At 46.6% G+C, this 24,493-nt stretch overlaps 1 protein-coding gene across 1 annotated transcript in view; it reads left to right on the plus strand.

Moving 5' to 3' along the window:
* Positions 1-4,217: 4,217 nt before the first annotated feature.
* The window catches only part of NLRP2 (NLR family pyrin domain containing 2), a gene marked incomplete at both ends in the record, with an annotated part of 31,593 nt that continues 11,317 nt past the window's right edge, over positions 4,218-24,493 (plus strand). Inside the window, 8 exon segments of the mRNA XM_080828627.1 lie at positions 4,218-4,509; positions 10,334-11,936; positions 16,487-16,657; positions 18,389-18,553; positions 20,287-20,457; positions 20,795-20,808; positions 20,811-20,964; positions 24,012-24,182. Of these exon segments, the coding sequence (XP_080684753.1) occupies positions 4,218-4,509; positions 10,334-11,936; positions 16,487-16,657; positions 18,389-18,553; positions 20,287-20,457; positions 20,795-20,808; positions 20,811-20,964; positions 24,012-24,182 (2,741 nt within the window).

The following is a 24,493-nucleotide window of genomic DNA, read 5'->3' on the forward strand; positions in this document are numbered from 1 at the left end:
GATAGGGATTGCATTAAATGTGTCGATTACTTTAGGTAGCATAGATGTTTTCACAATATTTGTTCTTCAGTCCATGAGCATGGAACGTTTTTCCATTTCTTTGTGTCTTTCTCAATTTCTTTCATGAGTACTTTATAGTCTTCTGAGTAGATTCTTTGCCTCTTTGGTTAGGTTTATTCCTAGGTATCTTATGGTTTTGGGTGCAAATGTAAATGGGATCGACTCTATAATTTCTTTCTTCTATCTTGTTATTGGTGTATAGAAATGCAACTGACTTCTGTGCACTGATTTTATATCCTACACTTTACTGAATTCCTGTATGAGTTCTAGCAGTTTTGGAGTGGAGTCTCTTGGGTTTTCCACATAAAGTATCATATCATCTGCAAAGAGTGAGAGCTTAACTTCTTTTTTGCCAATTCAGATGCCTTTATTTCTTTTTGCTGCCTGATTGCTGAGGCTACGACTTCTAGTACTGTGTTGAATAGCACTGGTGATAGTGAACATCCCTGCCATGTTCCTGACCTTAGGGGAAAAGCTCTCAGTTTTTCTCCTTTTGAGAATGATATTTGCTGTGGGGTTTTCATAGATGGCTTTGATATTGAGGTATGTACCCTCTATTCCTCCACTGTGAAGAGTTTTGATCAAGAAAGGATGTTACACTTTGTCAAATGCTTTTTCAGCATCTATTGAGAGTATCATATGGTTCTTGTTCCTTCTTTTATTAATGTATTGTATCATGTTCGTTGATTTGCAGATGTTGAACCAACCTTGCAGCCCAGGAATAAATCCCACTTGGTCATGATGAATAATTCTTTTAATGTACTGTTAGATCCTATTGGCTAGTGTTTTGGTGAAAGTATACCAAAAATAAGATTGAATACAACAAAGGGATAAAATATGACTATAACCATTAAAATTTTTAAAAAATTTTTTAAAGGTATCGATAAGATAAAATAGTTTAAAATGTTAAAATAGGAAAGAGGAAATAAGAATTTTAGAATAAATTTATAGGGGCACCTGGGTGGCTCAGTGGATTAAAGCCTCTGCCTTCAGCTCAGTTCATGATCCCAGGGTCCTGGGATCAAGCCCCACATCGGGCTCTCTGCTCAGTGGGGAGCCTGCTTCCCCCTTCTCTCTGCCTGCTTCTCTGCCTACTTGTGATCTCTCTGTCAGATAAATAAAATCTTTTTTAGAAATAATTTTAGAATAAATTTATACATTTATAAAAATATTTATAGAGTATTTTTAAGTTTAAAATTTTAGCAATTTGGGGTCTCTTCTGATTCCATACAAATTTTAGGATTATTTGCTCCAGCTCTTTGAAAAATGCCAGTGGAATTTGATTGGAATGGCATGAAAGTATAGATTGCTCTAGGTAGTATAGATATTTTTTTTTAAGATTTTATTTATTTATTTGTCAGAGAGAGTAAGTACAGGCAGACAGAGAGGCAGGCAGAGGCAGAAGGAGAAGCAGGCTCCCCACCGAGCAAGGAGCCCGATGTGGGACTCGATCCCAGGACCCCGGGATCATGACCCGAGCCGAAGGCAGCCGCCCAACCAACTGAGCCACCCAGGTGTCCCGGTAGTATAGATATTTTAACAATGTTTATTTTTCTGATCCAAGAGCACGGAATGGTCTTCCATCTTTTTGTGTCTTCTTCAATTTCTTTCATGAGTGTTCTGTAGTTCCTTGAGTACAGATCCTTTACCTCTTTGGTTAGGTTTATTCCCAGGTATCTTACAGTTCTTGGTGCTATAGTAAATGGAATCGATTCTCTAATTTCCCTTTCTGTATTTTCATTGTTAGTGTATAAGAAAGTCACTGATTTCTGTACATTGACTTTGTATCCTGCCACATTACTTAATTGCTGTATGAGTTCATGTAGTTTCGGGGGTGGAGTCTTTTGGGTTTTCCATATAAAGTATCATGTCATCTGCGAAGAGAGAGTTTGACTTCTTAATTGCCAGTTTGGATACCTTTTATTTCTCTTTGTTGTCTGATTGCTGTTGCTAGGACTTCTAATACTATGTTGAACAAGACTGGTGAGAGTGGGCATCCTTGTCGGGTTCCTGATCTCAACGGGAAGGCTGTCAGCTTTTTCCCATCGAGGATGATATTTGCTGTGGGTTTTTCATACATAGATTTTATGAAGTTCAGGAATGTTCCCTCTATCCCTATACTTTGAAGTGTTTTAATCAGGAACGGATGCTGGATTTTGTCAAATGCTTTTTCTGCATCAATTGAGCAGACCATGTGGTTCTTCTCTCTTCTCTCATTGATTTGTTCTATCACATTGATTTGCGAAAGTTGAACCATCCTTGCAACCCAGGGATGAATCCCACCTGGTCATGGTGGATAATCTTTTTAATGTGCTGTTGGATCTTATTAGGTAGGATCTTGTTGAGAATCTTAGCATCCAATTAAAATTTTTTTAAAGATTTTATTTATTTATTTGCCAGAGAGAGATCACAAGTAGGCAGAGAGGCAGGAAGAGAGAGGGGGAAGCAGGATCCCTGCTGAGCAGAGAACCCAATGCGTGGCTCAGTCCCAGGACCCTGAGATCATGACCTGAGCCGAAGGCAGAAGCTTAACCCACTGAGCCACCCAGGTGCCCCAGTTAATTTTTTAAATTATAAAATTTATAAACAGAATAAGAAATAAGAATAAGAAAAAATAAAATTTAAAAAATTTAATTTTGAAAGGTTTAAGAATCATGGGGGAAACGTCATGAATTCTATGTGTTGCTTTCCCCTAGCTCTGAAGTCCTGAGATTCTCATCCGTGAACTTGGTCTTGGCTGGATGTTCTTGCTGATCTTCTGGGGGAGGGGCCTGTTGCCATGATTCTCAAATAGCCCAAGGCAGAATCGTGCCACCCTTGTCAGGAGCCTGGCTAAGTAATCTGCTCGGGTTCAAGCTCGGGAGCTTTTGTTGAACGCTTTTGATAGAGCTCTGGAGGATGGGAATGAAGATGGCAGCCAGCCAGTCTCCAGCCTGGGGGAGTCGAGAGCTCTGGGCCCCACTCCTCAGTGCGCCCTCAGAGAAAAGCAGTCAATCCCTCCTGTCTCCCTGGTCTCCGGCCACGCTCTGAGCTCACCCAGCCTGTGACCGAGCATTGCTGTCTCTGGCATGCAGTCCCCTTTGGAGTCTCCAAACCCAGCAGATTCCTGCCATGCACTCCACGCCACTCCAGAGAAGGAAGGAGGGGTCTCCCTGGATCTGCCACTTGTGGGGTCCCTGCTCAAGAAGCAGTGGTCCAACTGTACCTCAGATCACAGTTTAAGGGAACCCGGAGCTAAGAGCCCCTCCTCGGCTCCATCTCTGCCCCCGACTTCCCCGCTCCAATACCTGGCAGCTCTGCTGCACTCAGGAAGCCCCGGTCTTTCTGTGACCCCGTGGGCCCTGAGACCACACTGTCCCCATGAGGGCTCCGCCCCTGCTTAGTCTCTGGAGCGAGGTCCCTCCGGGGAGCAGACGTCTAAAATTCCCATTTTGTGCTCTGCTGCTCCACTGCTTACCGGGATCTGGCCCCTCCCCCACCGTGGTCTATATTCCCATCGCTTCGGATTCACTTCTCTGCATGTCATACCTTCCAGAAAGTGGTTGATTTTCTGTTCCTAGAATTGCTGCTCTTATCTTCAATCTCCTGTTGGGTTTGTAGGTGTTCAGAATGGTTTAATAACTACCTAGCTGGACTCCTGTGACCTGACGTCATCTCAGTCTCCTACTCCTCCACCATCTTGCTTCTCCTCTCTGAGATGTTGTCAACTCAAGACTGTTCTGTAGTCAACCTCCATAAACATCCTAAAACACGTCAACCTGTCATGTCAGGTCATGTCAACATGTCAGGTTGTTCTAGAGAGCTAAAGTGGGTAGTTCTCATTAGCTCATTTGTACACCAAATTTACTAAAAACTAACATGATCTGCTAGGTCCAGGAGATGGATCTGTGAGGACTCGCTTCCTACTCTCAGAGATTTGCATACTCTCAAAAGGGTCCCAGACTCCCAAAATGGGAATCACTGTGTCAAGGCAAAAACTAAGGGAGTTCTGAGTGAAGTTTTCCTCTTCAGGGGAGTTGGTTTCCAAAGAAGCAGGCTGGGCAGTGAGAAATGCCCAGTTCCTGGCACAGGGGCAACCAGTGTTCTAGACAGGAGTACTCATTCATGGTCTCTTGTTTCTTCCCTTGATTCTTTAATGCCTGAAGCTCAGATCTCTCATGGAGGACAAGATGGAACCTTCTGCACATCTGGGTTTTGGTCTGCAGCCCCTCCTGGAGCAGCTCAGCCAGGAGGAGCTGAGCCAGTTCAAATCTCTGTTGAGGTCCCTTTCCCCGCAAGAGGAGTTACAGCACATCCCTCTGACAGAGGTAGAGGAGGCTGATGGGAAGCAACTGACAGAAATTCTCACCAACTGCTGCCCCAGCCACTGGGTAAATATGGTGACCATCCAGGTCTTTGACAAGATGAACCGAACAGATCTGTCTGAGAGAGCAAAGGATGAGCTCATGGGTAAGTAGAAACTAGCCCACAAGATGTCCTAGGAGGAAGGAGGAGTAGCCTCCAGTGTTTTATATGTATAGAAATAACACTGAGCCTTGGAGAGGCCACCCGTCTTGAACCCAAGTGCTAGACTTTCCTAAAGTCTGGTATCTCTCATTCTAGCTATTTCTACTCTACCCCGGGATTGTATACCTTCCCTGGCCACCTCAGTCTGTATCCCTTCTCTCGTCTAAGATTGTTCCTGGAGTATATTCCAGATCCCATTCTCTCACACATCCAAGGTGTTAAATTATTACATACCCTCTGGTTTTCAGCTCCCACTCATGTTTCCTTCCGCACACTCACAGACAAACCCCAACCTTCCTTCGATCAGCATCACTAACAGCATTTGGGGCTGGGTGAGGAGACCTCCTTTGTATTGCACGATATTTAGCTGTACCCTTGGGACCCCAGTGCTAGCATTCCAGCACCTCTACCCGTTAGATGCTAGCAGCACACACCTCTCACTTGAAATAACCAAAAATGTCTCTAAACACCGCCCAGTGTCCCCTAAGTGGAGCACTGAGTTTTAGGTCAGCGGTTGTCAGCTTTCACTCTTCTGGGCAGTCCTCTCAGGAGCTTCAATATGCTGATGTCCAGAACCGATCACCAGAGACTTTGAGCTAAATGATCTGTGTCTCCCCCAGATGTGGATTTCTTGAAAGCTTCCCAGTGATGCCTGTGTGCACACAAGGTTTTATAATGTCCTGGGCTCTGCTGCCTAACAGTGGCTGTATGCACTTAGCGCCCACTGGACATGTGGTTGGTTCCGTTCAGGCATGCTACCAGGCTAGGACACACATGGGCTTTTAACTGCATGGGTTAATGTACTATCTCATGAGCCACTCTTACACTGACTACACATCAAAGTGATAGCATTTTATTATTTTTATAATTTTTAATATTTTTTTAATTGTGTTAGTCACCATACGGGACATCACTAGTTTCTGGTGTATTATTCCATGATTCATTGTCTGCCTATAACACCCAGTGCTTCATGCAATTTGTGCCCTCCTTAATACCCATGACTGGGCTCACCCATCCCCCACCATGCCCCCTCCCCTCTAGAGCCCTGTTTGATTCCTGGAGCCTATAGTCTCTGGTTCATCTCCCCCTCCGATTTCCCCTTCATTTTTCCCTTCCTTCTCCTAATGTCCTCCATGCTATTCCTTCTGTTACACAAGTAAGTGAAACCATATGATCATTGACTTTCTTGGCTTGGATTACTTCATTTAGCATAACCCCCTCTAGTTCCACCCATACTGATGCAAAAGTTGGGTATTCATCCTTTCTGATGACTGTGTAATATTCCATTGTGTCTTAGTTACATGAAAATTATGAAAGTCAGTTGTACCTCTTTAGACCTTGCATTATGTAGCTACTAGGAAATACGAAGTTACACAGGTGAGAGGCGTTATATTTGTTTTGGAGAGTGCTCTAGAGAGTGCTCTAGAGAATATTTTCTCTCTTCTTCTTCAGCAAGGGTATTCAAAGGTTCTTCCTTACCTACCATTTTCTTTTTCCTTAAAAATGGCCTGTTTTATTCCATCTAGAGATCTGTTTTTAGCTTGCTGTTCCTGGCCTTCAATGAACAGGGGAGGGTTTTCACTCCCAGCTGGCCTCTGGAGATTATAAATTTGGAAACAGCATGAAGAAACCCCAAGCTGAGCAGCTATAAGGGTCTGGCTCTGAAAAGTGTGGGTTTCCCCACCTCCTCCTCTCCCAGAAGCAGCCGTGGAGTCTCTCGGAACAAGCCTCCAGCATTAGATAAGCTACCTCATTGACTTCTTATGTGAGACTTTGGAATTCAGGGGCTTGTTTTAATTAGACAAGACATGGTGCTGAGCACTAAGAATTCAAGGAAAGCCAAGCCTTCCTCTCTGCAGCCATCCCAGTGGGTGAGGAGGGAGACCAGGGGAGCTCCATGAGCCGGTATGTATACGAGAAGTCAGTAAATGCACACAGAAGCAGAAAGGCAAGAGCTTTCCTTGGAATCTGGATAGGCTGGATTTTAGCATGACCTACAGCAAGGGTTGGCCAACCAGACTCCCAGACCAGCTCCAGCCTGCCACGTACTTCTGACCTTCCCACAAGCTAAGAACTGTTCTTGTATTTTTAAATGGTTGGGGGGATCAAAAGACTGCCTTACCGCCTATGAAAATCATAGGAAACTCAAACTTCAGTATTCATAAATGAAGTTTTCTTTGCGTGTGACATGCTTATTTGCTCATGTTACCTATGACAGCTTTTGTCCTACAAGGTCAGAGATGAGCAGTGTGGCCTGAAAGGCAGGAAATATTTACTGTCTGGCCCTTTGCAGGAACTAGAAAATTAAGTTTGCTAACCCCAGCCCAAAGGATTTTTGAGCTAGTGATTATGAACATTCTCTCCTCTCCATATCCCAAATCACCAGTATCCTTAGTGATAAGACTTGGGCTCAAGGCAATAGTAAATGGGAGCGTGGTTTGAAGAGCAAAGGCACAACCATTGATAACCTCAACCTAGATGTCCTGACTTCTTCTATCAATACACAAGTGCCAAAGGGTTCTACAATGATGACCTAACCAAATGTCAGAAGTAGGCTGGTGGTCCATCAGATCTTACACTTGGCAATGCTGCCAAGTAGGTATTCATTCCAGTAAGTGTTCAGACTAAAAGCATGCAGAATTCTTTATTCAGAATCCTGCTCTTGGCTTTTATGACCTCGTTGCCTTTGCTCTGTGGCTTGTTGAGGATTATTTTTTCTTCCGTTCTTTCAGAATTCTTGTTCTTCTGCCTCATCTTCAAAAGGAATGACTGGCTGGCCATTTTCTCACTCAGCATCCTGGTCCTGGTTGATATCCCTTGGAGTCTTACTGGCTATTTATGTCCTGATGCCTTTGCAAAGGCTATCTTTACACCAGCATTTCCCCTGAACTTTAGATGCCCGCAGCCAACTGCCTCCTGGGACTCTCTTTGGGACTCTCCCAGGCTCACCACTTCTTTATCCAGTGTTGAGCTTATAGTACTCCCTCTCCCATCAGGACTCCACTGTATTCCTATATCCCCTCCCAGGACAGTTTGGTTTTATCTACCTCATCAGAAACCAGAGGATTAATCCATGAAAGCTTTGCAATGGCCTCAAGACAGAGCAAGGGTGCACATGTGTTAATTTCTCTCACTGTGTGAACTTGACTGGAGCCTCCTGGGACAAATCCGCCATGATGAGCACTCTAGGACGTGCAGCCTTCTTGAGCACCAAACCCGCCACAGTCACAGCCTTTCCTTTTGTTTAACTACACCCCTACATATACCCTCAGGGCATCATGTCCTTGACCTGCTCTGGAGCTAGGACTGTGGCACACACCCATTCTTACTCTCCTCCAGGTAGACCCCCACTAGCACTCCCAGCCTCTAGGGCTATGGAAGCAGGGTCGTGGAGACCAGCTGGTCTTGCAGCTACTGAAGACATACTTCTGTCCTCTTATTAAACCATTTCTTGGGGCCACCTGGGTGGCTCAGATAAGGGTCTTCCTTCAGCTCAGGGTCCTGGGAGAGAGCCCCATGTCAGGCTCCCTGCTCAGTGGGGAGTTTGTGTCTCCCTCTCCCTTTCCCTCTCCCTCTGCCTGCTGCTCCCCTACTTGTGCTCTGTCTTTATCAAATAAATAAAATCTTTAAATAAATAAACCATTTATTGTCAGGCTGGACTGGTCAGCCTTTTTCTTCAGTCTTACGGCTCCTTGGGTCTTTGGAGGTGATTGTGCATACAACTCCCTCCCGTGAGACAGTCACTGTGTGTTCTCAACCACATAGGAAGCCAGAAAAGGCACGTAAGCCCAAGATTGTGGCCTGATACACTTCAATCTTCTCTCCCGTAGCATGTAAAGGTCCTTTTTATGTCATCTGGGCTTAAGTATGAGACCCAGTTGTCAAACATAAGTCTTCTGGAAGTCCCACCCTGTCCCCAGGCAGAAGTTTCAATAGAGATGCCTATAATGGCCCCTCTTTTCTCAGGGTTCACCAGGACTCCAGAACCAAAATATGCAAACTTGGAAGAAACCCAACAGTGTGCAGAAGGAGAGGAACCAGGTTGGTCAGTGTTGGAGCGAGCCAAGCCACAACTACCGCATCCTGTTCTGTCCTCTCTGCACCCTCCTTTTGGGAGCTCCATCTGCCCCCACGTCCTTTCCTCCATGGTTTATAACCCCCAGTAGTCTCACAGAAAATGCCTTCCTCCCTCACTCAGGAGCAAAGCAGGGAGAGGACCCTCGGAAAGAACTGGATTCCTTCAGTTCACAGAAAATCAGTGGACTGTACGGAGTTTCTCTGCAATTTTTCAATTTCAGTTGCTCAGACTTTAGGAAACTCAACTCCCAGATGAGAAAGTTGAGATGTGCTGTATGTACATCCAGCACTCTGGTCCTTTAACATCACTGAGTGGCTGAAGTCAGCTGGGTAGTATCGTTTGTTAATGGCCCTGGTAAAATACAACCTGCGTATCCATAAATTTCACTCAAATTAAATGTGCTACCACTAACTTTCAGTAAACCTACAGGATTTCCCAACCATCACCACTATCCAATTTTACAACATGGACATCACCCCCAGAAAGTTCCCTTGTGTCCACACATGGTCACTCCCTAGTCTCTGTCCACCAGCTCCGGGCAACCATTATGTTATTGTGTCTCTCTAGATTTGGCTTTTCTGGTCTTTTTTTGTTTTGTCTTTCCTGTCTGTCTTTTATCACTTACCATAATGTTTTTGAGGTTTGTCCCCTTTGTTGAGTGTGTCACTGATTTGCCGTCCCTTTTTATTACAGAATGATACTCCATGGTGTGGCTATGCCACACTTGATTGTCCATTCGTTGATGGATGGATGGATATCTGAATTTTTTCTACTTTCTGACTGCCTTGCATCACGCTGCTATGAACCTTGGTGGGCTAGTCTTGACATACGCGCATTTTCACTTACCTTGGGCAGATTCTCAGGAATCATCTGGCATTCCACACAGGCATGACATCATTGCTTACTCAGACAATGGAGCAGCTGTACTGGGTTGGGCTGTATGGAGGTCTGTCTCCTGAAGCCCTGGTGTGTGGTCTAGACCAGCGGGAAAGATGGACGAGTAGCTTCAATGGATCACATTGAGTTTTGACAGAGCAACTCAAACAAGTATTTATTGTTATGGGTCTACAGAGGACAGGCAGGAAACTTGGTTTAGAAGGTCATTTGCTGGGGTGCCTGGATGGCTCAGTGGGTTAAGCCACTGTCTTCGGCTCAGGTCATGATCTCGGGGTCCTGGGATCGAGTCCTGCATCGGGCTCTCTGCTCAGCAGGGAGCCTGCTTCCCTCTCACTCTCTCTGCCTGCCTCTCTGCCTACTTGTGATCTCTCTCTGTCAAATAAATAAAATCTTTAAAAAAAAAAAAAAAAGGTCATTTGCTCTGTTTGTCTTTATAAACCCAGCCTTTGCACCTCCCAGCACACAATATGGACAAAGATTAGATTCTGCACTCCTTGGATCCGCTTTAACACTGTATTTCTGGTAAAAGAAATTCACGGGTCTTTGTGTCAAGCTCATTTTTTATTTGTATTTTGCAGCACTTACTCAAGTACAGGGAGAAGATGTCCCAAACCCAGAAGCGGCAAAGGAAGTTTTGGAAGAAGAAAAGCCAGGTCTGTATCCTGTCTTCCTGGAGGAGCCTGGTGTCAGGCCATTCTTTTTTGTCTTTTTCCTATGTACCACAAAGTATCTTTTTTTTCCTAATGAATAACCAGCTATGTCCTTCCTATCCCCTACCTCCAATCACTGAAGGTAAACAGGATAAATACAGAAGCATTTTGAAAGAGAAGGTCCAGCAAATCTGGAAGGACTTTTGGCCTGGAGCCTGTGAGAACATTCACACGGTCACCCAAAGATACGAGACACAGATTCCATTCTGTAATCCTAAAATGCTCGGAGGGCCATTTCCACACACGGTGGTGCTGCATGGTCCGGCGGGCGTGGGGAAGACCACTCTGGCCAAGAAGTGCGTGCTGGACTGGACGCAGGACAGCCTCGTGCAGACCGGCCACGTTGCCTTCTATCTCAGCTGCAAGGTGCTCAGCCGCAAGGGGACTTGCTCCTTCGCAGAGCTGCTGGCCGAGAGCGCCCCAGACCTGCAGCTCGCCCTTCCACAGGTCCTGGCCCAGGCGCACAAGCTCCTGCTGGTCATTGATGCTTTCGAGGAGCTGCGCGTGCCCTGGGGCACGGGTGCACTGGTGCACGAACTGGGGGGCGACTGGAGGACGCGGAGGCCTGCGCCGGTCCTCCTGGGCAGCCTGCTGAAAAGAAAGCTCTTCCCCACGGCCACCCTGCTGGTCACCACGCGGCCCGAGGCCCTGAGGGAGCTGCGGCTCCTGGTGGAGCAGCCGCTCTTGGTGGAGATGGAGGGGCTCTCCGAGCGCGACAGGAGGGCGTATTTCCTGCGACACTTCGGAGAGGAGGCTCAGGCGCTGCGGGCTTTCCAGCTGATGAGAAGCAACGCGGCGCTGTTCCGCATGGGCGCGGCGCCCGCCGTGTGCTGGATGGCGTGCACCTGCCTGAGGCTGCAGATGGCCGAGGGCGCGGACCCCCGGCCCACCTGCCGGACCGCCACACCGCTGCTGCTGCACTTCCTCTGCAGCCGGTTTGCGTCTGCGCAGGGCCAAGGCCCGGGTCCGCGCCTCGCAGCTGCCCTGCGCGCCCTGTGCCTGCTGGCCTCCGAGGGCACATGGGCGCAGACCTCAGCGTTCGATGGACACGACCTGCGCAGGCTGGGTGTGCACGAGTCTTACCTGCGTCCTTTCCTGGACCGGGGCATCCTCCAGAAGGACAGAGACGCCCGCGGCTGCTACCGCTTCGTCCACCTGAGCGTCCAGCACTTCCTGGCCGCTGCGCTCTGCGTCCTGGGGAGCGAGGGTCACCAAGACGTGGGGAGCCCCGTCTGGCACACTAGGGGTGTGCAGAGGCTGCTCTCCAAGGAAGAAGGCCTCAAGAACCCCCAGCTGGCCCCCGTGGGGCGCTTCCTGTTCGGCCTCACCAATGAAAAGAGAGCCAGGGAGCTGGGGACCACCTTTGGCTGCCCAGTATCCACGGAGTTCAGGCGGGAGCTACTGGAATGCACAGTGCGGTCCCCTGAACACAGACCCTTCTCCTTGGTGACGGACATGAAGGAGGCCTTGTATTGTCTCTATGAATCCCAGGAGGAGCAGCTTGTGAAGGAGGCCATGGCCCAGGTCACAGAGGTGTCCCTGCATTTGGAAGATACCTCGGACCTGGTGCATGCATCGTTCTGCCTCAAAGGTTGTGACCGCTTGCAGAAAATGTGGCTGCGGGTAGAAAAGGGGGTGTTCCTGGAGAACGATACTGCATGGGGATCAGAGGCTCAGGCTGATGGGTAAGGACCTGCCCTGTTCACTCTGTTAGTGCCCCGGCTTCTGCCTCATGCCCTGTTCCAGTAGCAGCAGGGCAGAGTGTCCTCCCTGTGGCTTAGGGTCAGAATTTTCTTCTTACCAGAACTTCTGCCGGCTTGCCATTCAAGGTGGGGAGCACGGTGCTCAGATTAAGGATGGGGCCTTTGAACCAGACCTTGTTTTGAGACCTGTGTCCTTTTTTCTCCAGCTGAGCAATTTTTGCAAATGGCTCGACCTCACTTCAGTCCTCGTGTTGGTTGTCTAGGTTGCCCATCTGTATGGGGTTGTCCCGTTTAGCATGACACATGGAAAGGCATTAAAGATGGGAAGTCAGAGGCTGATTCAATGAGGTTCTGAAAGCTGCCCCCATCCGCGATCATGGGCACGTCACTGATGCAACTGACACAATGAGATGACCCCAGGCAGTCATGAGATGTTGTTATTCTTGATGTAGCCTCAGGTAACATCAGCTGAGCTCATACAGCGTTTCCAAATACTATTTATCCCCTGGTGGCTACTTGCAATCTTCCCTGTTGAGGTGAAGATCCTGGTTTCATTAAAGGGTGTTTGAGTGGGATTAGAACTCCAGTCTGCTGGTTTATGAAGCCGCCCTCCCCTGTCACAATCCAAGTTCACTGCTCATGGTCCTGTGTAGGGCCCACCAGACACATATTGATACTTACCTTATCAACCTGCCTCTTCCTCAACCCTAGGTGGTCTTCAGAAATCCAGTATCTGAAATCCTCGTGTATATTCACGGGGCCAGAATCAAATGCCCCCCCTTGCTTTCCTGGTGGAGGTGTCTGTTTTACACATCCCCTTCACTTTCCCTCCCATTCCTTCCCCATGTAGCAGAGAGTCGTGAACTCGAGTCACCTCAGGGAGTGTCGGGACCCTGACGGCTGGGCCAGAACATTTCTCCACCTTGAAGATCACCGGCACTCACAGACCTCATTGGTTAAGTTCTTTATTGTAATTCCAGTACAGCTAACATACAGTGTCATACTAGTTACCCGGATACAATATAGTGACTCAGCAGGTCTACACAACACTCGGTGCTCATCGTGATGACTGTACTCTCAATCGCCATCATCGGTTTTACACATCTCCTACCACCCTCCCTGCTGGTAACCATCAGTTTGCTCTTTTTAGTGGAGAGTCTGTTTTCCCTTTGTATCTTCCTCTTCTTCCCCCGCCCCATTGCCCATTTGTTCTGTTTCTTAAATTCCACATATGAGTGAAATCCTGTGGTATTTGTCCTTCTCTTACTGGCACAGGTGGTTTCCTGTTACACACGGTAGCCACAGTCATGTCTTGGCAGAGGGCAGGCTTTCGTTCTTTTTAATGCCTGAGTAATATTCCATTGATTATATGTACTACATCTCTATCCGTCAGAGGTCACTTGGGCAGCTTCTCTGATTTGGCTTTTGGAGATAATGCTGCGATAAACATAGAGATGCGTGCATTCCTTCGAACTGGTGTTTCCCTTCGTCTGTGTCCTCACTTTGTTTCTTCTCTCATCCAAGTGTTTATACAGGCCTACGTGCTGGTTGACCTAAATCTTTCTTCTGCAGGAGGGTCATCAAAGAGCTGCTTTGAATGCAAATGAGATTGCACGAATAGCCTCCTGTCTATCTCATCCAAGATCCTAAGTCAAAATAGTATTTTTTTTAACTAGGTTATGTTAGTCACCATAAGAGTATGTCATTAGTTTTTGATGTAACATTCCATGATTCATTGTTTGTGTATAACACCAGTGCTCGATGCAATCCGTGCCCTCCCTAATACCCATCACCAGGCTCACCCAGCCACCCCCTCCCCTCTGAAACCCTCAGAGTCCATAGTCTCTCATGATTTGTCTCCCCTTCTGATTCTCACCCCCTAGTTCATATCTCCTTTCCTTCTCCTTCTCCTAATGTCCTCTGTGTTATTCCTTATGCTCCACAAGTAAGTGAAACCATATGATACTTGACTCTCTCTGCTGGACTTATTTCACTCAGCATAATCTCCTCCAGTCCCGCCCATGTTGATACAAAAGTTGGGTATTCATCTTTTCCAATGGCTGAGTAATAGTCCATTGTCTATATGGACCACACCTTCTTTATCCATTCATCTGTTGATGAATCTGTTGATGTTCCACAGTTTGGCTATTGTGGACCTGGCTGCTATGAAGATTGGAGTACATATGGCCCTTCTTTTCACATATATATCTTTGGGATAAATACCCAGTAGTGTAATTGCTGGGTCATAGGGTAGCTCTATTTTTAATTTTTTGAGGACCCTCTTTTTTCTTCTTAACCTTGGTTTAGTTAAAACCAACAATAGAGCCAACATGAACACTGCGGGTAATTAACCACAGTTGGGCTGCCTGGTTCTTGGAGCCCCCATCTGAGAAGAAGGCAATGGATGTCTTAAGGTGTGATTACAATCATTCTGATCTGAAGTGCAAATGGATGCTTTCCATGAGTGTTATTTTCAGGTGCCTTTTGCCACTTTCCCTTCTGTCCTGCTCATCACAGCAGGCCATAGCATTGTTGGTCTGTCACTCCAGGATGCTTAAATCACAGCTGCCTTCAGTCAGACCACTTCCTTCAGTAACACAGTGGGAATGAGCCCATGCTCTACACAACGGCTTGATTACCTTCCCTTGATAAGACCATTGCACTAACCCCACACAGCCTCAGATGTCTTTCCCCGGAGCATATAGACCATGCTCTTTGAAAGTCACAAACTAGGTTTCTAAAGGCTTGTCCTCCTCATGTTGCTTCAAGTTCTGCAATGAGGACATTAATTTTAAATATATCTTCCATCAAGGCAAGCACCACTAATAAAACCAAAGGTAAAACCTCAACCTAAAGCAGCCAGGCATGCTAGAGCTGTCAGAACCTAAGTTCTGTCTGGCTTCTTTCTTCCCCTATTTCAAACCTCAAAATGTCTACTTTGTGTAGGACTTGCTATTCTGTCAAGTCTACTAATAGAGCTTCTTGCCTTTAGAAACTGCTTATTTCTTCTCTAAGCTCTTTTGAATCTTAGGAAGATACTCACGTTGACTCAAAGTTACTCTCCCATTAGTGCCTTTGGAAGGGTATCCCCAAAACACAGTCTTGTGTAGCCTTGCCCTTCTCTAGGAGAAAGGACAATTGTCCTTCCGAAGATAGGGTGACGTGAGTGACCAGCCTCACCAGGCTTGAGGGAGAGTGGAAAGTAAGAAGTTAATTATTCAGATAAATGTTTATGCCCGGAAACCGGCCGCCTTGATTTGAAATCAGCCGAGCCCAGTTATAGGCTGAGGAATGGAAGGTGGTAGGAGGCAACGAAGGTGCTGGGTCTTATTGTTTGACTTTGAGTTCTGACTCTGTTATGGCTCTGTTACTGTGACAATGGGGGGCAAGTTAGATGCTTTCTGGGCTTCCTTTCCATTATCTTCAGGTAAGCACTGGACCTACTTCAAAGTAGTATTTTTAAATGACTAATTCTAAAATTACTCAAGGTTCCTAGCATATAGGAGTTCAGATTCCAGCTTCAACTTTCATTTACACTTTCTCTCTGTTATTATATTTATGTGCTGGTTACTCTTATTCCTTGCACATTTGTACCTTCAATTTTCTCCACAAAAACCTTCAAGTATTAGATTACTCTTAGGTCCCATAGTATTTCCCCATCAATAACTAAAATGTTTCAACTTTCTGACACATTGACACATAATAGTTTCAAGTGTTTGTACTGTTTTCCTGAAAATCAATATTTTTCTGATTGCAAAGATCCCATACATAAATAGAAAATTAAAACAATACTGAAAAAGATAAAAAAATCATATCACCTAAACCAACCCTACACCCAGAAGCAACCACAGAACAAAATAAACATTCTCTTAAGTCTGTGATTACATCTTCTCAAGTTTTTATGGACATTTTAGGTTACAAATACAGTTGTAAATTAGATTGAGAATATTATGCATATGGATACACGATCTGACATTCAGATCCCCTCTGACACGCATATCGCTCATTTTTTAAATCAATGGTGTATATTGTTTTTAATTTTTGTATCAATGATCTTAGACTTTTGGTTTATTCTAAACCTCTGTTAGATTATTGTGCAAAAAGTTTGAGTTCTGGGTAAAGTGGCTCAGTCGGTTAAGCATCTGACTTCGGCTCAGGTCATGATCTTGGGGTCCTGGGATGGAGCCAGAGTCGGGCTCCGTGCAGGGAGTCTGTCCCTCTCCCTATGCTCCACCCCCACCCCCCCCCACTCCTGCTCCTGCTTGTTCACTCACACTCTCTCTCTCAAATAAAAAATCTCAAAAAAAGAAAGAAAGCAAGCAAGCTTGTGTTCTTTCTCCAGTGAGCTGTCTTAGGTGATGACTTGTCTGACAGTGATGCTGTTATTCAACCATCTGACTTTAGAGCTCTGCCTGTTTATTGGGGTATATACCCAGAGCAGCCCTCCCTAAATAGCTTCACAATGACGGACAGGTGGTCATTTTCTCTCCAGCAATATTCGGTAAATTCCCCCCCTTGCCTCTTCCCAACAGGTTCCAGAATGATCAGTACGTGCTTCCTTTCTGGATGGATCTTCTTTCCGTGTTCGACTCAAACAAGAGTCTGGTGTTTCTAGACATCAGTCAGAGCTTCCTCAGTACCTCATCAGTGAAGCTGCTTTGTGAAAAAATAGACTCCACTCCCCATAATCTTCAGAAAGTGGTGTAAGTAGACGCTAACCCCTGATTAAAATTCCTAGGGCATAACCAGGTTCCTTACGTTTTTCATATTGGAGTAATATTTGAATCCCTTTCCCAAAGTCCAACTGGGTACTCAAAACATAAGGAATTGAGATGGTCCACACCTTACACTTGTCTACTGAATTGTATGAAGTAACTTTTTCCAATTTTTTTATTGTGGTATAACATAAAACTTATCATCTTAACCATTCTTGAGTTCACAGTGATAGATTTTTAAATGTGTAATTATGCAACAACCACCACCATTCATCCCCAGGACACTTCATCTTGCAAAACTGAAACTCTGCTCCCCGTTAAACAATAATTCCCCATGGTCCCTTCTCCCCAGCCCCAGGTGATTTTAACACACTGTAAAATACGATTTGGATGTCCACGAAACTCCATGACGACCATCTAGATCCTGGGGGCAGCTTCAATCCCATTAGACAATCATACGGCTATGCATAGAACAGAATTTCTCAACCTCTGCAGACAGTGGAGTTGGGCTGTCCTGTGCATCGTAGGAATTTTAGCAGCAGCCCTGGGCTCTATCCTCCAGACGCCGGTGGCACCCACATCCCTGCCTCCAACTGTGATGACCGAAAATGTCTCCAGACATTACCAGGTGTCCCTAGGGGATACAACATCACCCCTGCCTGGGAGCATTGTTGGAGAGATGGTATCAATGTGCTGAGACAGACCTGTGACCTGGGCTGGGTATATGTCTGAATCGGATCCAAAAATCTAGAAGTTGAATGAAGTTGGGAAGAAATAAGGGGGGCTCAGAAGCACCAGAAAAAAGTAATTACACAAGTTAAATACTCGTCATCAGAATAGAGTGTGGTCCTGTCTGCCTGTGACGGCACCTCAGTCTTCCTGTGGTCCCCCCTTGCAGCTCACGTGCTGGGAAAGTCCTGGGGCTTACACGTGGGCAGGCTGCGGGGGGAGGTTTAGGGAAGGAGAGCAAACATGAGTTAGTCCACAGAGTGGGCTCTGGTACCAGCAAGACGCTCTCCAGATGAAGGCGTCTTCATTCACAGGTTTGTCCACGTAGAGAAAGAAGGGTCTCTTCTTCTCACTTAGGGTCACGCCAGCCATGCGATCCTGATTCTACACGTGAGATGTTGAGCAGGACACAGTGTTCCTGAAACGTTCCCGTTGGTAACACTTGAGAGGAACGAGCGACTACCCTTCCTTATCTCTTTCAAAAAGCCACAGAACAGCTTTCCTCCTAAACAACTGTTGAGGACCAACTTCCCTTTTGCAAAGTCGGAGATGACGAAAGAAACGGGGGCTTCCGGGAGTTCCTAAAATTAGGTGTTTGTCAAGCCGTACAAAGTTTCAGTCAGTGCAAAATGGGTGAGTTCCGGGGACGTAACCTCACCCATGTGACAACAGTTAACAAAACTGCAAGGTATACTTGAAACTTGCTAAGAGACCTGATCTCCAGTGTTCTCGCCACAAAAAAAAAAAAGAGAGATAATGGTGACTATGTGAATTGAGAGGTATGTTCACTCCCTTGTTTGTGGTGATGATTTCACAAGGTAGGAGTACATCAAAATATCAAGTTGTGTGCCTTCATATGCACAGTCTCTTGACCACACCTCACTGGAGGTGGAAAATAGGGACAAAGTTCCCAGTGTTTAAACCTGTTGTGGCCCTTTGTTCCCATGTATGTAGAAATGCAAGACTTCACCTTTCTTGTCATTTCTCTAGCCTTAAAAACACTTTCCCAGCGGACAGCTATCGGAACTTCTGTGTTGTTTTTTGTGGTCATGAGACTCTCACGCATCTGACCCTTCAAGGAAATGACCAGAATGATATGCTGCCCGTATTGTGTGAGATCCTGACACACCCGCAGTGTAACCTGCAGTACCTCAGGTACACCCCATTATCCATGAGAACCCCTCGCGTGTGCACAGAGATGCGACAAGACTGTAGAGCAACTCTGTGTAAATTGGGGGGAAATCCCTTATTCTGGTTCGAAGCAGTGCTACTCCAGGCACGTGCCTCACAACAGAAAGTGGGCTGGAGTTTAGTTTCCACTTGTACTGATCACTGAACAACCTGGACAACCATCCGTAGTCGTCCAACAAAACACTCCTAAACTGAATACCATCTTCAATCAGAGAGAATATGTTTGTGGTTTATGTTTCTCTGATGTCATGGTTCAGAATACCAGATTCTGTCCAGATTTGTTTGTCCAGGCAAGGATGCATTGACAGCACCAGGTTTTCCCTTTCTTGGTAGTCCTGGGTTGAGAGATCTCCCCTTGGGATGTTCTCCGCCTTATTGCTCTGGTGAGGGTTTCCATCACTCATCCTGGGGTGCCCTTGATCCTCACTGGGCCACACTTGAGTCAAAATAGGAACACAGTTCAAGGTGATCTGTTGGTCTCTGATTGTGGTTCTGCCTCTACCGTTACGACCTCGAGCTATTCAACCAGATCTTACCTCATCCACAGGATGGGGAATGCGCATCTCCCAGGAATTTGAGGACTGAGTGAGACCGAGACCAAGCACACTTTTGCTCACTGTTGCATTATTGATAAAAGCCGTTGCCAAATTGACCATCGATAATGACCTTCCCTTCTCTTTCCTGTGAGGATTCACCAGGAAAAGAAAGTGTGCAGTTTGAAGACTTGGGGTATTAACTTGCTTCTCAAGGAATAAATGGATGCCCCAAAACGGAAGGAGGGGATTCCAGATAAATTTGTTTTATTGAGTGGAGCACTGGGTGTGGTGCATAAACAATGAATCTTGGAACACTGAAAAAATTAAATTAAATTTTAAAAAATTGTTTTCTTTTATGGGAAACCATTAAACATTCTACTTTGAAAAAAAAAAACTCTACTTTGTGTTCCAATGTCCATGTTAACTTCAGTTACTCTGTTATAGGTTAGGCTCTAAGAAAAGAAAGTGTTTTGTTGACTTTTACTTACATTTAGTTATAGGGTACACAGGGCACTTCACACTTCAGGTGAATTATCAACTTTAACGAACTCTCAGCATGAGGGTATGACTTATTTCCAATTTAAAGATGGAAATGTGGTTTGATGAAGTTATGTAACTTGGCCACATTTGCATGTACAGTAAATGGCAGATCTGGGATGTTTTACTATTTTTTTAGAAACCCCACTCCAAAGACCATGAGACACATAATGCCCCAACGGAATTCCATTCTCCATGGTAAGAACACTCTCTTCGGATAGAGTGTGGGTCCCTTGTTGGCTGAAATGCTTGGCTGACCAGATGTCTAGAGTAGTTGTCAACATGTGGTCTCCACGCTAGCGGCAGCCGTATGGCTTAGGAACCTGTTAAAACCCAGATTCTCAGGTCGGACTCAGATCCTCTGAACCATCGTCTGAGGGTGTGGCCCAGGAGTCTTCCGGGTGATATAGGACACCCCAAAACCGAAGTCGGTGGATTCTGCACCCAGAGTTTCTGATTTGCATTTCTAACTGCCTGCCAGGTGAGGCAGATGCCGCTGGGCCAGGGACCACACTCCGCATCCTCTAGTCCAGGACCTGACATAACGGGGAACGAGGGGCCGAAGTGGAGCCCGTTCTCCAGTGTTTGGTTCTTAAGAATGACCTGTTCCCATTTCTCTATCAGGTCGGTGTCATGTTCGGCCACCCCCCAGCCGTGGGCCCATCTCTCCTGCTCCCTGAGGATCAGCCGGTCCCTCACGTGCCTGAACCTCACAGGAACGGAGCTCCCGGAAGAGAGCGCCGAGTTGCTGTGCACGAGTCTGAGACACCCGAGGTGCTTCCTGCGGAGGCTGTCGTGAGTACCGTCTCTCTTCCCATGGAGCATCTCCATTTTGGGTCTGCAGCCACATAGAGAAGAGCGATGGTAGTACTGGGCGTGCAGGGCCGCCCGTAGGGGACCTCCTACTGATGCGGACACCCGGTTCCCACTTCGGGTCCCAGGCGGGTGGTTCATGCGTCTCATCCTTCTCTCACTCCTGGTCCTTCACAGTTGAGCCTCAAACACATGGTAAGAGAAGAAGGGGGGTCACGAGAAGACCTGTAGCTGGGGACTCGAGGCTTTGGGAACAGCCAAGAAAATGGGGCTTCGGAAATGTTCTCCCCCTCTGACCGCTCGTGTGACACTTTGGCAGGCTGGAAGACTGTCACCTACAGAAGCTTGTTGCAAGGAGCTGTCCTCTGCCTTGATCGTCAACCAGAGGCTGACGCACCTGTGCTTGGCAAAGAATGCCCTGGGAGACGGTGGGGTAAAGCTTCTGTGTAAAGGCTTGAGTTACCCGGACTGCCAACTACAGGGGCTGGTGTAAGTCCATGCTGTGTGTGTGCAGGATTCAAAGAGCGCAGGTGCAGGCATTTAATAGTCCCTCTGAGTAGCCCAGGTATGATGCTGGCAGTTAGATCTGACAAGAGGGTGTTAGGGAAAAAGTGTAAGATGTAGAGTCAATATTCCATAGGGATTTGGGGGAGGTGACTGGTTTCCAGGTATGCGGTTTTTTTAATGCGCTTTTTAAAGATTTTATTTATTTGTCTGAGAGGGTGCTCACAAGCGTGGGGAGTGGCAGGCAGAGGGGGAAGCAGGTTCCCTGCTCAGGGAGGAGCCCGATACAGGACTTGATCCAAGGACCCTGGGATCATGACCTGAACCGAAGGCAGATGCTTAACCCACTGAGCCACCAGGCGCCTCTTAGGCCTGTTTTTAGTACCACATAACATAAACTCCACCCACAGCTGACTGTACGTGCACTTACTGGCCAACTGGCTTGTTAAAATTCTCTTGTTAATACTGAAGTCACAGGACAGGTTTCGAGAAAGGAACGGAGCTGCATCAACAGTTTCTACTCAGATTCTATTCAGTGTCAGCATCTCCAGTATTCTTGCCGTCGACAAGATCGCCTCGGACGGCAGCTGTCAGCATTTCCTATAAACTAGTTTTGATCGAGGATATGCCTTAAGGCACCCAGTATCCAAAAACTACTCAGTCACTCAAAGTTCCATGAAGCATTCAGCTCATGGTTGGACAGAGGTGGAAGGAAGGGCTTTTACTCCCACTATCTCAGCCCCCAAACACTGATATAACATAAAGTTCCATAAGAAATAAGATGCTGGGGCACCTGGGTGGTTCAGTGGGTTAAGCCTCTGCCTTCGGCTCAGGTCATAGTCTCAGGGTCCTGGGATCGAGCCCCGTATCGCGCTCTCTGCTCAGCAGGGAGCCTGCTTCCCTCCCTCTCTGCCTGCCTCTCTGCCTACTTGTGTGATCCCTCCATCTCTCTGTCAAATAAATAAATTGAATCTTTAAGAAAAAAAAAGATGCCACCCACGCACTAGCTCTGTCTTCAAGTTATGTTACATGTAATTACCCCCAAATCATCTAAACAGAAAAATAAGTCATGGCCAACATTTATCAGGCTCCTGAATTAATTAATAAGTGCTGGGCGCTCTGCCAAGGTCTTGCCAGAGATTTCTTTCATTTGCCCCCCAGCCTTATGAAATCAGTGTCTGTCCGTCCAGTCTGCAGTGAGAAAGCTAAGACGTGGGCATTAAATGTCATCGCATTTGCACCCTGTGGAGGTAGGAGCTGCTGGTCAAGACCTCTTCTCTTCTTTCTGGACCTCAGTTCTGTTTTGTGAGCCATGTCCCCGCTTCACTCAGTTGCCAGAACTTGCTTGGGTCTTCCTCTGTTACCCCATAGTTCTGGGAGTTTCTATAAATGTACAAATGTCCAAGCCAAGGAGCTGTATCATGGCTTGTCTCAAAGGCTGCCTGTGGGCCCACATCCCTGGAGATATCACGTGACTGCTCTTCCCTGGGCTCTGACCACGTGACAGGGGCCCTTGTGGGAGCCAAGGCTGATACCACCGCTTAGTTGGGTTCACTGAAATGAAAAGGCAGCTGAGTTGGTGTCCTGTTACTGCTATAACAAATCACCACCAACTCATCAGCACAGCACTGTCTGTGTCCTTCCATAGACCAGAGGACCAGTATGCACAAGGCTGTGTTCCTTTCTGTGTTCCTTGCTTGTTCAGGCTGTTGTCAGAATTTGCTTCTTTGTGGCTGTGGGATGGGGGGGCGTCCCTGCACATGGAGAGCTGGCCTCACCCCCTAATGGCCACCCTGCTCCTTGGTTCATGGCCCTTTCCTCCACCTTCAAAGCCGGCTGTGGTGGGTCAAGCCCACACATTGAGCCTCTCTGCACTTCAGTGAGGAAGAACTCCTAGGATTAGACTCAGCCCCTCTCTGCAGTCCAGGATAACTCACCAGTCAAGATCCTTGGTCTCAGTCTCACCTGCCATGTAAGGCGTGGGGATTAGAGCACAGACATCTTGGAGGGACATTATTCTGTCTATGAAAGTAGCCAGTGATAATTTCAGCTGTCTCTGGTTTTCTGCTATAGTAATAGTAAACCAGAGAAAGGCAAAAAAAAAAAAAATGTTTTTAATGGCTAAGAAGTTGTGCTGCTATCTTGTGTAATTGATTCATGGATATCCAGTCTCTAGGGACAGACTTTTCCCGAGGAGAACTGGTGCCCTCTACTTCTACATACGACCTATCTAGTAACTGAATTTGGGACATAGAATTGGTCCCTTCCGCTAATAGGATTTGCAAGTCAAGGCAAGATAGATAATCTCTGTCCCATAGTTACAGTAGAAATGATAAACACCACTTAGTTTCCTAACTCTTTCTGTAACCAATGGTCACAAACTCAGAGGCTTAAAACAACAAAAATTCATTGTCTTAAAGTTCTAGAGGCCGGAAGTCCAAAATGGGTTTCCCTGGGCTAGAATCAAGGTGTCCACAGGGCTGTGTTCCTTCTAAAATCTCCAGAGAAGAATCTGCTTCCCGGCTTTGTCCACCTTCTAGAGGTGGCTGCGTCCCTTGGCTCATGGCTCCTCCCCCCATGCCCAAAGCCAGCAATGTCGTGTCTTCAGTGTCCTTCTCTTTGTCTCATCGCCTCTCCCCAGGCTGACTTTGACTTTCCTGCCCCTTCTTGTAAGGATCCTTGTGATTACATTGGCTCACCCAGATAATCTCCACACCTCCCCATTACACACAACATGAAACACTCACAGGGACCAGGGATCAGGGTGTAGACAGCTGTGGGTGCGTGGAGTGGAGGGGTGTGCGTGGGGTCCCTATAATCACTTCTGTAGCAATTCTAACTCCACCCACGATTTCATTTCCATGTCTCATCACCTACAAGCTTGCCTGAAACCTGTGGCTTGAATTCAACGGGCTTGGTTTGGGTACATCTCGTCAGGGAGGACTCAAGTTTATTTTCTCTTCGTAGCGCCCAGCTAGCCCAGTCGGTAGAGCATGAGACTCTTATTTTCTCTTCGTGTGATGGATTTCTAGGCTTTGGTACTGTAGCATAACCAGCAGTGGCTGCAGTTATCTGTCAACACTTCTCCAGCAAAATTCAAGCCTTACACACTTGGATCTGGGGCTGAATCACATAGGAATTACTGGACTTAAGTTTCTGTGCGAGGCTTTGAAGAAGCCAACCTGTAACCTCAAATGTCTATGGTAAGTTATGTTTATTTTTAACTTTAATCTGTCTCTAAAATATATTAGTGTAGCAAATCTCCAGCTCAAATGCAAGAGACTGGAACAAATCTGGTTGAGTATTTTAAAAATCCAATAGGATGGGGGGGGAGACAAGATGGCGGGGAAGTAGGAGGAGGCACCGTTTCAACCTGTACCCTCAAGTGAGCTGATTACCTACCAAAGAACTCCGATCACCCATGAAATCAGCATGAGATCAGAATTATACATGTCTGGATCTCTACAGGGACAGAAGACACCAGTGGGCAGGTAAAGCAGAGTGGGAACATTGG

This window comes from Martes martes (genome assembly GCF_963455335.1).
Source record: "Martes martes genome assembly, chromosome: 17".
NCBI classification, from domain to species: Eukaryota; Metazoa; Chordata; class Mammalia; order Carnivora; family Mustelidae; genus Martes; species Martes martes.